Raw genomic sequence first — 11,931 nt, 5'->3', positions numbered from 1 at the left:
TGAGATATTTTACTTTTTTATACTAAGTCTTTGAAATTTGGTGTGCCTTTTATAGTGTATTTAATTTGGATGGTAAATTTTCATTGAAAATACTTCATCTGAATTTAGATTACATAAAATTTAGTTGAAAAAGTAGATATACTACCCAAGTTCTTTCAAACATACTTAAAAGTTTTACAATAACTGAATCAAGTCTCTGTTTTTAAATTTAAATTAAAATTAAAAAAAAATTAAAACTCAGCTCGTTATGGATGGCTGATGGCCACCATATTGTACAGCAGTTTTCAATTGTTAAGATAGACACTTCCTTGTTTTTAAAATAGTTTTTAACTCAAAGTAGATTAAAGATTAATAGAGATAACATGATCTTGTGTGTGTGTGTGTGTGTGTTTCTCATCTCATCAAAGATTAAAAAAATGCCAGAAAGAAGATATTGACAGTTTTAGACAAGAACTGGCAGTTTATTAATATCTCACTATAACTAAGAAAAGATTTTTCTAAAGGTTAAATTATCAATTTTCCTTATGGTTGCAAAGTGAAAATGGCTATTTGAAAAATCTGAAGCTCACGGGTATGTGGGATGTTTGCAAGAAATCACATCCTGTGAATCAGAATACCTGTGTTATAGTCCCACATCTTTTATTAACAAGTTGTATAATCTTGGGCTTGTTGATTAATACCTCTGAACCTCAATTTTATTATGTATAAAATGAGGAGTTAGAAGAAAAAAATTTCATAAGTTCCCCTTTAACAATATAGACCATCATTATGATTTCTAGGCCAGAACCATATTTTTGAGAGTCTTCGGAAATAATGTAGTTTACTCTACCAGTTGAGAATCTTTGCCTTTAGTTAAAAGAAGAAATTTATTTTTAAAAATATCCATGTCCAAAAGCAATATATTTGTAATTGATGATTACATTTTACCAAAGTGTTTCACTAAATAAAATTATTCGATTCTAAAAACATATCTTCTAAAATAGTCATTTTTTTCCACTTTTTTTATTGGAGTATAATTGCTTTATAATGCTGTGTTAGTTTCTGCTGTACAGTGAAGTGAATCAGCTATATGTATACATACACCCCCTACCTCTTGGACCTTCCTTCCCCTCCATCCCACCCATCTAGGTCATCACAGAGCACCAAGCTGAGCTCCCTGTGCTATACAGAAGGTTCCCACTAGCTATCTATTTTACACATGGTACTGTATTTATGTCAAACCTAATCTCCCAATTGAGCCCACCCTCTCCTTCCCGCTCTGTGTCCATGTGTCCATTCTCTACGTTTGCATTTCTATTCCTGCCCTGCAAATAGGTTTATCTGTACCATTTTTCTAGATTCCACATATATGCGTTAATATACGACATTTGTTTTTCTCTTTCTGACTTACTTCACTCTGTATGACAGACTCTAGGTCCATCCACATATCTACAAATGACCCAATTTCATTTCCTTTTATGGCTGAGTAATATTCCATTGTATATATGTGCCACATCTTCTTTACCCATTCATCTGTCGATGCACATTTAGGTTGTTTCTATGTCCTGGCTATTGTAAATAGCGCTGCAATGAACACTGGGGTACATGGGTTATGGGTGTATGCCCAGTAGTGGGATTTCTGGGTCATATTCTATTTTTAGTTCTATTTTTAGTTTATTTATTTTAGTTCTATTTTTTAGTTTTTTAAGGAATCTCCATACTGTTTTATACAGTGGCTTTATCAATTTACATGAGAACTCTATAGTCAAATTTTACTTGTACCACAGTGAATCATCACTAGCACCTGCTCCTTTTCTGTTGACACACTGGCTGTTTGCTTACGTACTATGTGTAGGATTTCAGATGATTGCATTAGAGCAGACTGCCATTGGGGCATAGAACTCAGGGCAGCTGCTGCCTTCATTCTAGGTTTAGATTTGAGCAGCTTAAGTTCCAAGTAGTTTTCATGTTCTTTATAGTTTGTATCATGCTATATATTGAACCAAAGGCATATCAAACTTACCATCTTCGGAAAGAAAAGATATTCCTGAGGTAAAGCTGCATTATTAATTGGAGAGAACTGCATGGTAAAGGAAGTTCTGCCCACGACTTCTTCATTTCTTGGGGGACGTAAAAGAAGTAACACAATGTTACAATTCCTATGCATAAATGTCCTTTATTCTTATAATAAGATAGGTCTTCATAATTCTTTTAAAAAAAGAGCTTTTCTAAAAGAACTCAATTAAGATAACTTTAAACACACGATCATTATTACACTGATAATGTAGTGACACTGCAGTACCACAAGTCTTACTAATTACTACATATTGAAAGCTCAATATTTAGAGTCACATTTGGCTTTCTGATAGGAAAATGTTAATCAATGTTATAGTTGTATAAAGACAAAGAACACTTAGATATGAAGAAAGCAAAGCAAGTCCTTAATAATCACCAAGGGTACATTCAATCTTCTACAAAAAAAAAAAAGCGAAAGAAAGGTAGAAATTTTCTTAATTTATTTTTGAAGGAATGTTCACTGTATAACTACAAAAATTATGTTCTTTCCTAAATGGTCTGCTGATGTTAACATGAACACATAATATCTGCTGATTTCTTCCACACACTACTTAAAACAATACCAATCCCTAATTTAAAAGCAGTAGTGTCCTAAAGTTTTATTTATACATGTAATATTTGCTTCTATGGAGATGTCTAATAAATTCCAATGGTATGCATAGTGACTAGACTCTACAGCTAGTCATTAGCCTACTTGCTCCATAGTATTCCACAATTTTAATGCTAATACTACTAATCTTAGGACAGGAAGTTTACTGTGGGGAAGGGTGAAATTAATACAGGCAGGTGGAGGCAAAGGCAGGAGAACAAAGGGAAGCAGTCAAATTGCTAGGCATTGGTAAGTGGTGAGAGTAGTATCACAGAAGCCAGTGGAAGATGCATTTCATTAAGGAAATACTTAGTGTCGGGTGTTACAGAACAGTAAACTGGGTAAGCACCAAAGCTACTCAATTGTTGATCAGAAGGTTCCTGATAACCTTTAAAAGAACAACTTCCACATAACAATGGGGTTAAGAAGTGAATAGGAGGTAAGGATGTGAAAGATAATTTTTCCGTGAGAGGAAGGGGAAAAATAAAACAGCATGATTTGGAGGTAGAGTTCAAGGAGTTTGGAACATGTGTGTGGGGTAAGTGATGGAAAAGAAACAAGATAAAAAGTGCAATGAAGTTATAGAGTGGGGAAGATACAATCCAGTAACAGAGGTGGTGAGATTAGCACCGTTATTAAAACAGCTGCCGACTTTCTAAAACCATTACCTTTCCTATGTGAATCTCAGGGCGTGCATAGTTGTCTCCACAGAGGAATCACATGTAAATTGGGAAGAGCTGTGAGTTGAACCATGTCAACTCAAAATTTATATGTTGAAGTCCTAACTCCCAATACTTCAGAATGTGACCTTATTTGGAAATAGCATTGTTGCAGATGTAATTAGCTAAGAGGAGGTCATACTGGAGTAGGATGGGTTAAACAGGTACCCTTATTATAATCAAAAGGGGAAATGTGGAGACGGATGCACACAGGGAGAACACCATATGAAGATGAAGATGGAGAGCCGGGTGATGCTTGTACAAGCCAAGGAATATCAAAGATTGCCAACAAACCGGGACAAGCTATGAGAGAGGCCCAGAACAGACTCCTTCTCACAGCCCTCATAAAGAAATCTAGCAGACACCTTGATCTTGGACTTTGAGGCTTCAGAACTGTGAGACAATTCATTTCTGTGTTTAAGCACTCTGTTTGCAGTACTTTTTATGGTAGCCTTAGCACGCTAATACAGGAACTATTTATTAAAAACAGAACTATTTATTGCCTAAGAGTCAATAACAAGCATAAAAACCCATTTCCAAGAAAGACTATAGGGTATAACAAATGCACCATTTTTCTCTGCACAACACTTCTAGAACATGATGACCTTTTCCCATTCTTCCTTTATAATGTAGCACACACTAGAAGAATAAGGTACAACCAGTGAAGTGCAGTATTACGGAATATACACATATTTCTGATCTTCTACCCTAGAATTTGTGATGATTAAAAGTACATCAATCATAAGTAGAGAATGCGAGTTACTGCCATCTTCTAGCTGTTTATCTAGTCTTTCTTCTTCTGCCCCAAACCTAGCAATAGCTTGTTTTTTCCAAAATCCTGAGAAAAAAGAGGTATCTTTTCCCACTAGAAGAAGAGGGGAAGCTTTTATATTACATAAACGGCTCAATTCATGAGTCCATAGTTCCTCTCATATGAAGGAAGTGAATCACTACCCCTTTTTGCTAACATTTGCTGAAAGTATTTACTGGATGCTTGCTATGTGCTCAGTATTTTAAATACCTTGAATTTATTATAAAATTTGATTCTCACAATAACCTTCTGAGGTACTATCCTCATTTTAGAGACAGGGTACAGGGTGATAATCTGTCCAAGGTTAATAAAGTGACAGAGGCAGGATTCAAATTCAGGCAGTCTGGTTTTAGTACCTATTTTGTCTTTATTTCACTGATACAGAAATGTTGGGGAGAATGAAGACATGGAGTACACCGTGTTATACTTGGAGTGCAGTACTTCTCCTAAAGATAAGACTGGGAAATTGTCAGTTCTAAGAGGCCACTCTTCCATGCCTAGGAGGGCTGATATAATTAGCAGGCATGGGAGGTTCAGCTGTTGTTAGCCTACTGGAGAATACTCAGTTCTGCTACAGAAAACAAGAAAAAAACAGGAATGGATAAAACTCACAAGAAATGCTTAGGGTAGCCTTTAAGTAAGCTACACTGATGCAGCTGATGCAGCAGAGAGAGAAACAGGGTCTACGAATATTAGTGTAGCCAGAACTCAGCTAATACGAGTTCATGAGATAGCAATGAAACCGTGTTAGAAACAGAATAAGCAAGTGGCTTGGGAGACACAGGCAGAATTCATAATATATATTAAATACACATAATAAATAAGTTAGTGTGTTTTAAGAGATGCCACAGATAGATCCAATAGAAAATATGATGGAACAAATAAGATTGTTACTCATAGAAAGAAAGGGAAGGAAATACCTAGTACTTATCATGGCACCTATGGGCTAACAGTTTTGCTGCTCTTGTTTTTGTTCTGCCTAAGAAACTCAGATAGAACCTGTGAGCATCTAGCTCCTTCTGTAGCCAGGTGTATTTGCCCCTATGTCTTTTTGAGAGAGCAAGTGAGTGAAACTAGCTCCAGGAACTTTCTATCTGAATGGAATTCGTTACTCAAACCTCAACTCTAGCGTTCATGACCACATTATCAGTGGGAAAGGTTGATGCAGCAGAGAGAGAAACAGGGCATATGAATATTAGTGTAATCAGAACTCAGCTAGTATGCTCCTTTCGCCCATTTATGCTAACTATCCACTGTCTTTCCTTTTGCTTTTCACTATCCAGTATCTTTCCTTTTGCTTTTGACTGTATCTTTTAAATTGTTTTACTAAATGCTGTTATTTGAGCATCTTATTTGGTTTGGGAGACTTTCTGTTCCATGACCTTTGGGATAGCTGCACTGAGAATGTCCTTGCAGGTTACCATTGCATTGAGAAATCAGCCTACACAAAACTTGAGAATATTTTGAAAATTACCATAGAGAAGTTTTTAAAAATAGTAACATAAATGGTAGAGTGGCTTAATGTCAGAAGGCTTAATTTTAAGCCTAGCAACTATCACTTTTTCATCTTTGTGCCCTTGGCAGTTAGTTAACTTTTGCATCTCTATGTTTATTCAAGTATAAAATATGGATAATGGTGTCTCTGTGATCCATCGCAATGAGACTTTGGATGCTTAAGTGATTTAACAGTTATGAAAAGTACGCAGTAACCTATAAAGAATGCCACAAATATATCTCTCTCCCACCTACTGCACAAAATACTGACTTAACTTTAAATGAAAATATTTTCTGTCGCTTTTCATGTTTTCAGGAAAAATGAATTCCTTAATATTATCCTATGTCTAAACAGTAAGGTTTTACAGTAGTCCAGAATATATAATAACCCTTCCTGGCGTGAGACCATATTTATTTGCTTTACCTTTATGAAAAAAATATTTTTAATTACCTGTAGCTGTGTGAATTTATCTTAACACAGCTCTCAAAACTTTGGTTAGCTGGATCACAAGAGCGAGAGCTCCCTTTAAAAGAAACAGAATAACAGATTACTTCATGGTACAAGTTTCTGGAGTTCTCACATTAAACCATTTAAAAAAATTCCATATAAGATACATGAATATATCTTTGATCTCCCAATATTCATAGGTTGTTTACATCACTATAAATGACTGAATTATAACCAAGCTTTGTCCAAAGCAATGGGTGTAGAAAAGAATTATGTTGACATGGGGCCATGTAAGACAGGTGACGCTATTTGGTTCTACACACCTGGAAACTAAAAATGTCAAATACACACCTGGAAACTAAAAATGGCAAATAATCAGTGTTATTTGCCTCCTGTTTTGAAGGCATGAGTTCTCTAAACTGTACTGACAAAAGTGAATGCAACCTGACAGGATAATGAGCAGCTGGCTGGGGATGTGTCAGAACACTATATGGCCTGGCCCGTTTTACCAGTCAGTATGAGTTAACGGGACAGTACGTGAGAGCATGATGCAACCAATTAATTATCTTTGCAAAGACAAAATAAAACAAAACGAAATGCAAAGTTATGCTTTTCCTTTGCAACAAGGCATTGTTTCCTTATTCTTATTTTTTTTTTAGTACAGCAGGAAGAATAAAAACCAAACAAACAAGAGATACATCAATAAACCTGAATCATTAGGGGAGGTAGGCAACATAAGCATTGCAAACATTGCAGCAAAAGCATAAGCATTGCTTCTATCAGTCCCTCAAACTATAAAAGGGCTAGAGCAATAGTACAATGTTCTCTGGGCATCTAATCAAACATGATCAGTTCTTGACATGTAGCAGGAGAAGGCGTTTGAGGCCGTTCATGTCAGGAAGCTTTCTTCCATTAAGGGTCAGCCTTTGGCCAGCTGCTTTTACGGGGACTCAGATCCAGGGTGATATGTATAACATGATAACACCAGGAGAAGAACTAGGCACCCACCTTATCTTCCAAATAGTAGATATTTGACAACACTGACAAGAAGATCAGCAAATAGCATTGCTATATAGAAGCTAGAGTTGTGTGTCCCCAGTTCATTTAGATTTGTTTAATTCTTAACAGCCAATAGCAACTATCATAGCTATTTGCTGGCTGACATTAAAATAGAACATTTAAAATTTTAATACACAAAAGATGCTATAGAGTTGGCAACCTAATTGGTAATATTAACTAATTGCATAACATTATGAATGTGTTCTGAGAAATTTTAAGAGACTACAGGGTCACTGTTTTGGTCTTAGGCTATAATATAAAAAACAAAAATGTTTACACCTCTGGGAATAGCACCACCAACAAAACACACTTGGAAGATTCATCAGTGATAAAACCTACCAAATCGATACTGCACATTAATTGGTCTTCCATATAAACGAATTCCATTCAGCAAAGCTATGGCATAAGACACTGATTCTGGGTGTTTAAAGCAGACAAACCCAAAAGACTTCGGCTTTCCTTCTCTGTCTTTGCAGATAGTCACTTTGGTTAATGGCCCAGCCTGTAAGAAACTTAAAAATTATTTTCTCATAAATCTAAAGATTTTTTTTACACTGAGAAAATCAAGTATACTCAACTTTAGACTAAAAAAAAAATCTGTTAGCAATAACAGCTCTGTTAATAATGTATTTTCCTAACAATAAATATCATACTTACACTTTCTTGGCATTTTTCTGGCTCATCAAAAAATATTTATGGTGTTAAGATCAGGAAATTTTAGGTAATAGTTCCAAATCTTAAAAGGAAAGATATGTTACCCTTATGTTAGGCCTAACAAAACAATTTAGAGTGCATTTAAATCTAAGGTTAAAATACTACTTTGTCTCCACACATATTAACAGTGTATAACTCAAAAATAATTGAAATGACAAACCCAATATTCTTTGACTTATCATAAAGAAACTGATAACATTACATCAAAGCCTAATTTTTTCTGACAAGATTAAACATTTTCACAGGAGAAACTAAATTTTTGATCTATATAGAAACTATTTTGATCTGGTAATCCCATTTGGTAAATATTCCCACAGGGAAAAATATTTTAATATGTTTAACACTTTTAGGTAGGTGCATTATTTATAAGAATGAAAAATGAGGAAGGCTCTAAATCCAACAACAGGAGAATATTACTCCATGGTGTATCACTAAAATAGAATAAAATAAAATAAATTGAAAATATTCAGATTTTATTGATAATAAAACCTATAATTAACAATACAGAGTAAAAAAGCAGAGCCAACTATTGTAAAATGTGTTAATTACAACCAAAAGAATGTTACCTCTCCACCATGATAGTGATTTGAGGAAGTGCTCACCAAGACTCACAATAGCTAAGAGTTAATGGTGAACGGCTCATAGTTTTCCATTGTACTTTAATGATTGATTACTGATCTCTGTTGAGTTGGATAAGTACATTAAGAAATTGCTTCTAGTCTAAAGAAAAATGTTAATTATGGTCTTCAAAATGATGCTGTATTTTAAGATTCAATCTTTCTTTTTTTATTCTCTACTTTCCCAGAGAGTAGCTCATCCTCCCTTCTGTCTTCAAGAACCACTGCATCAACAAATCTATTTTTCCCACTCATGCCTCATTCATGGAGACAGTCTCCTAGAGACCTCCATGTGATTGTGTTTCAAACTCAACATATTTGAAACTGAATTCATTATCTTTCCCCTTGAAATCTCTACTTCAGTATTTCTTGGTTAAAAGTACAAAGATATTGAAACTGATGTCCACTCTTCCAAGGATAAGCAGAAATTTGAAAGAAACCAGTAAAAAGGATAACTATATATAGTAATAAAATAAATCAATTTTAATCAGTACTTTTCCACTGCTGATATTAAATATATAAAATCGCGAATGGACAGAATGTGCTTACATGCTTTGAGTTTCACAAATTCAAAACTATGCCCGTGCATTTTTAAAGTCCAACAAGAAGGCTTGCCAGTAGCAACAATCACATCAAAACTTTTTCGTCTCTTTAAAACAGAATGAAACACATAAACAGCGTGGCAAGTTGTCAAGATCTGCTAACTTCTGCTGGGTTGAAGCCTTCCTAAAAGATACCTCACTTTAGCAAATTCTTCTAGAATACAGAAGGGCTTAGGCAAAAATACAAACGTATGCTTGGTTGTCTGAACTGTTAAAAGAGATGAATATTTTGTTTAGGGAGAAATTATAAGCAATGAGATCTACCTATCTATCTTGTAGATTCACATACAACTGATATAGATCCAGTCCCTACTGACTAGAAATAATATATGTGCATGGGGGCCTTCATGCCTATCCCATTCCCCTCATCAGTCCCCTCTGCTCCTTTTTTGTTGGCTCAACATGAAAGAAGCCTCCTGGAGAAAAAGAACTAGTTTTCTTTCTCTCTCTCTCCCCCTCCTTCCCTCCCTTCCTCCCTCTCTCCCTACCTTCCTTCCCCCCACTTTTTTTTAAGTTAAAATGATAAGTTTCAAATAATACGGGGAGAAAAACATAACCATAGGAAAAGACAAGTATTAGAGTAGATTAAAAAGGGCGAGTTTAAAAAAGACGGCAAGTTAGAAGAATAAAAGCCTTAAAATCAACAATATTTTTCAAATAATAAAAATGTTTTATGTCCAGGAAAGGTAACTGAGTTCCTGGAGGAAATTCTATCAAATTGTGTGTATCTGTAATTAACAGAGCGGTGCTTTAGTTCAGAGATGAAGGTAGAGCCTTTCAGAAACTATATAAAGAACGCCTTTCACCTCTGGTACTCATACTTAGCCTTTGATATTTAGTTTTGCTATTGCTCCCTTTGAACTTGCCCTTATTCTGATAGGAGGAAGTCACTCTTGATTTCTCTTGATGTTAGTATCAGTAGTATTATTGATAGTAATAGTAGTGATATGAGTAGTGGCAGCAGCAGCAAACACTCAGTAAGGGCCAGGTTCAGTTTTGTTTTATCTGGATTAGTTTATTCAATCTTCACACCACATCATATTGTGGATACTATTACTCCCATTGACATTTGAGGAAACTGGGCACTGAGCTATTCATTTAGTTGGCCAAAGTCACATTGTTGACATCAGAATTCACACTCTAAACAACTTTTCTGTACTATGTGTCCCTCTTTTTTGCAGATTATCTTAAATCATGGTAATTAATTTGAAATTTCTCCTTTTAGGAAGACCAAGGGCTGTCTCTTAAATTTGTATGTCCAGCACCTTACTTACTGTTTGTCACATAATTGTGGATCATTAAATGGTTAAATGAATGGCTGAATGAAGACCTCTCTTTAGCAAGTGAGGCCTATGTGTATACAGTAGGTGAGTGTTTACAGGAGACAGGAGTTTTAATCCTGGAGGTACCAGGTGTGGAAAAGTTTTCATAAGATCCTCTTGGTATGAAATAAAGGGAACTGGCCAGGGAATCAATTGGTCACAGTCACGATTTGGCTGCCCAAATCATTTCAAATCTCATTTATCATTCTGGAGTAAAAATACTTGCCGTGTAAAAGGGCTTGGGGGGAATAAGTAATGTATATGGAAACATGTTAAAATGTATTCCTCTCATTTCGCGGGATGTAAGACGTGAGGTGCTTATTACCTGAAGCAAGACAGCGACAGGGCTGTTTTGTGTTTTGCCTAAACACACCCAAGGCCCAGGCAGCGCCTCTGAAAAGCCCTTACTCAGGGCTAGGGGTTGAAGAGGGCCCAGTCACTGCTCACCCCAGGACTCTGCAGTGGGGATGGGATGCGGAAGGGATGGGGAAGGGGCGCACTCTGTCACTTCACTACCCAGTTGCTCACCTGGTGACAGGTGCGCCAAAGCGGAACTAAATTAAAACCAAGGCACAGGATGGGGCGGGAAGTGGGCCGGGCTCCGGATGGTTCAGGTGCGGCCCGCCCCTCTGGCTGCGTTTCCGGCTCGACGCGCCCTGCCCCTCAGCCACCCCTTCCCCGCCGACAGTACCTGAAGGAACAGCTCGTAAAGAATCTCTTCCCGCACTCGGGCCTCTAAATTTCCCACAAACACCGTTCTGTCGGCTTCCTCCTGAGCAGGGAACATGCCTTCGCCTCGGCCCAAGAACGGAGGAGGCCTCGAGACCACGACCCCTCGTCTCGAGACCACGACCCCTCTCCTCAGCCGCGGAGCCGGCTACGAGAATAAGCGCGCAAGGGGCGGAGCGAGGCTGCGGCGCCACGCCCCCAGCACCCCGTGGTAACCGCCCAGCGCGCCTTCGCCACGCCCCGGATCCGGCTGGGACCTTGGGAGAGTGAGTGACAATAAGTAAGATTAGTGTGCAAGGGGCGTTGACCTCTTGCTTATGGAGGTTCCTTCATTTAACAGGGCACGACATTATGAATTGATTTTGGATTTATTCAACAAACATTTTAAATAAAATGACTATAGAGGTGATTTAAAACATACTAACTTCATTACAGAAGCTCCCAGGCTAAGGGGGAAGACTAATTTCTTTGCTTCCAAAGAGTAAATGAATAAATCATTGGGATTTGAAATTTGTATTCTTCATAAAATACTTTTTGAAAGAGTGAGTGCATGCATGCATGCATGGATGTGGATACAGTAGAGTACTAGAATTAGTTTATATACCTAGGAAGCGGTCCCTAGTGAAGTCTTTGAAAATGGACACAGGTTTTAAGTGGACTGCAGAAGGCATTTGAACTTGAGAAAACAAACTATACCAAGGCATACTGGAAAGAATATAGCAAGTTTTGTTACTGAAGCCAGAATTCTTGAGGATGGCTGCTGGGTGATTGT

General features: G+C 37.0%; 1 protein-coding gene across 1 annotated transcript in view; it reads right to left on the bottom strand.

Annotated features, from left to right (window-relative positions):
• The window catches only part of RBM11 (RNA binding motif protein 11), a 35,013-nt gene extending 23,666 nt beyond the window's left edge, over nucleotides 1-11,347 (bottom strand). The window contains exons 1-4 of the mRNA XM_033406875.2: nucleotides 11,122-11,347; nucleotides 7,515-7,677; nucleotides 6,120-6,192; nucleotides 2,003-2,099 (exon numbers count right to left, since the gene is read on the bottom strand). Of these exons, the coding sequence (XP_033262766.1) occupies nucleotides 2,003-2,099; nucleotides 6,120-6,192; nucleotides 7,515-7,677; nucleotides 11,122-11,217 (429 nt within the window). The 5' untranslated portion in view covers nucleotides 11,218-11,347. The remainder of the gene's footprint in view (nucleotides 1-2,002; nucleotides 2,100-6,119; nucleotides 6,193-7,514; nucleotides 7,678-11,121) is intronic.
• Between the last annotated feature and the right edge of the window lie 584 nt (nucleotides 11,348-11,931).

This window comes from Orcinus orca, chromosome 5 (assembly GCF_937001465.1).
Source record: "Orcinus orca chromosome 5, mOrcOrc1.1, whole genome shotgun sequence".
NCBI classification, from domain to species: Eukaryota; Metazoa; Chordata; class Mammalia; order Artiodactyla; family Delphinidae; genus Orcinus; species Orcinus orca.
The sequence above is the reverse complement of the archived record's forward strand: the minus strand, read 5'-3'. Positions and strand labels throughout refer to the sequence as shown.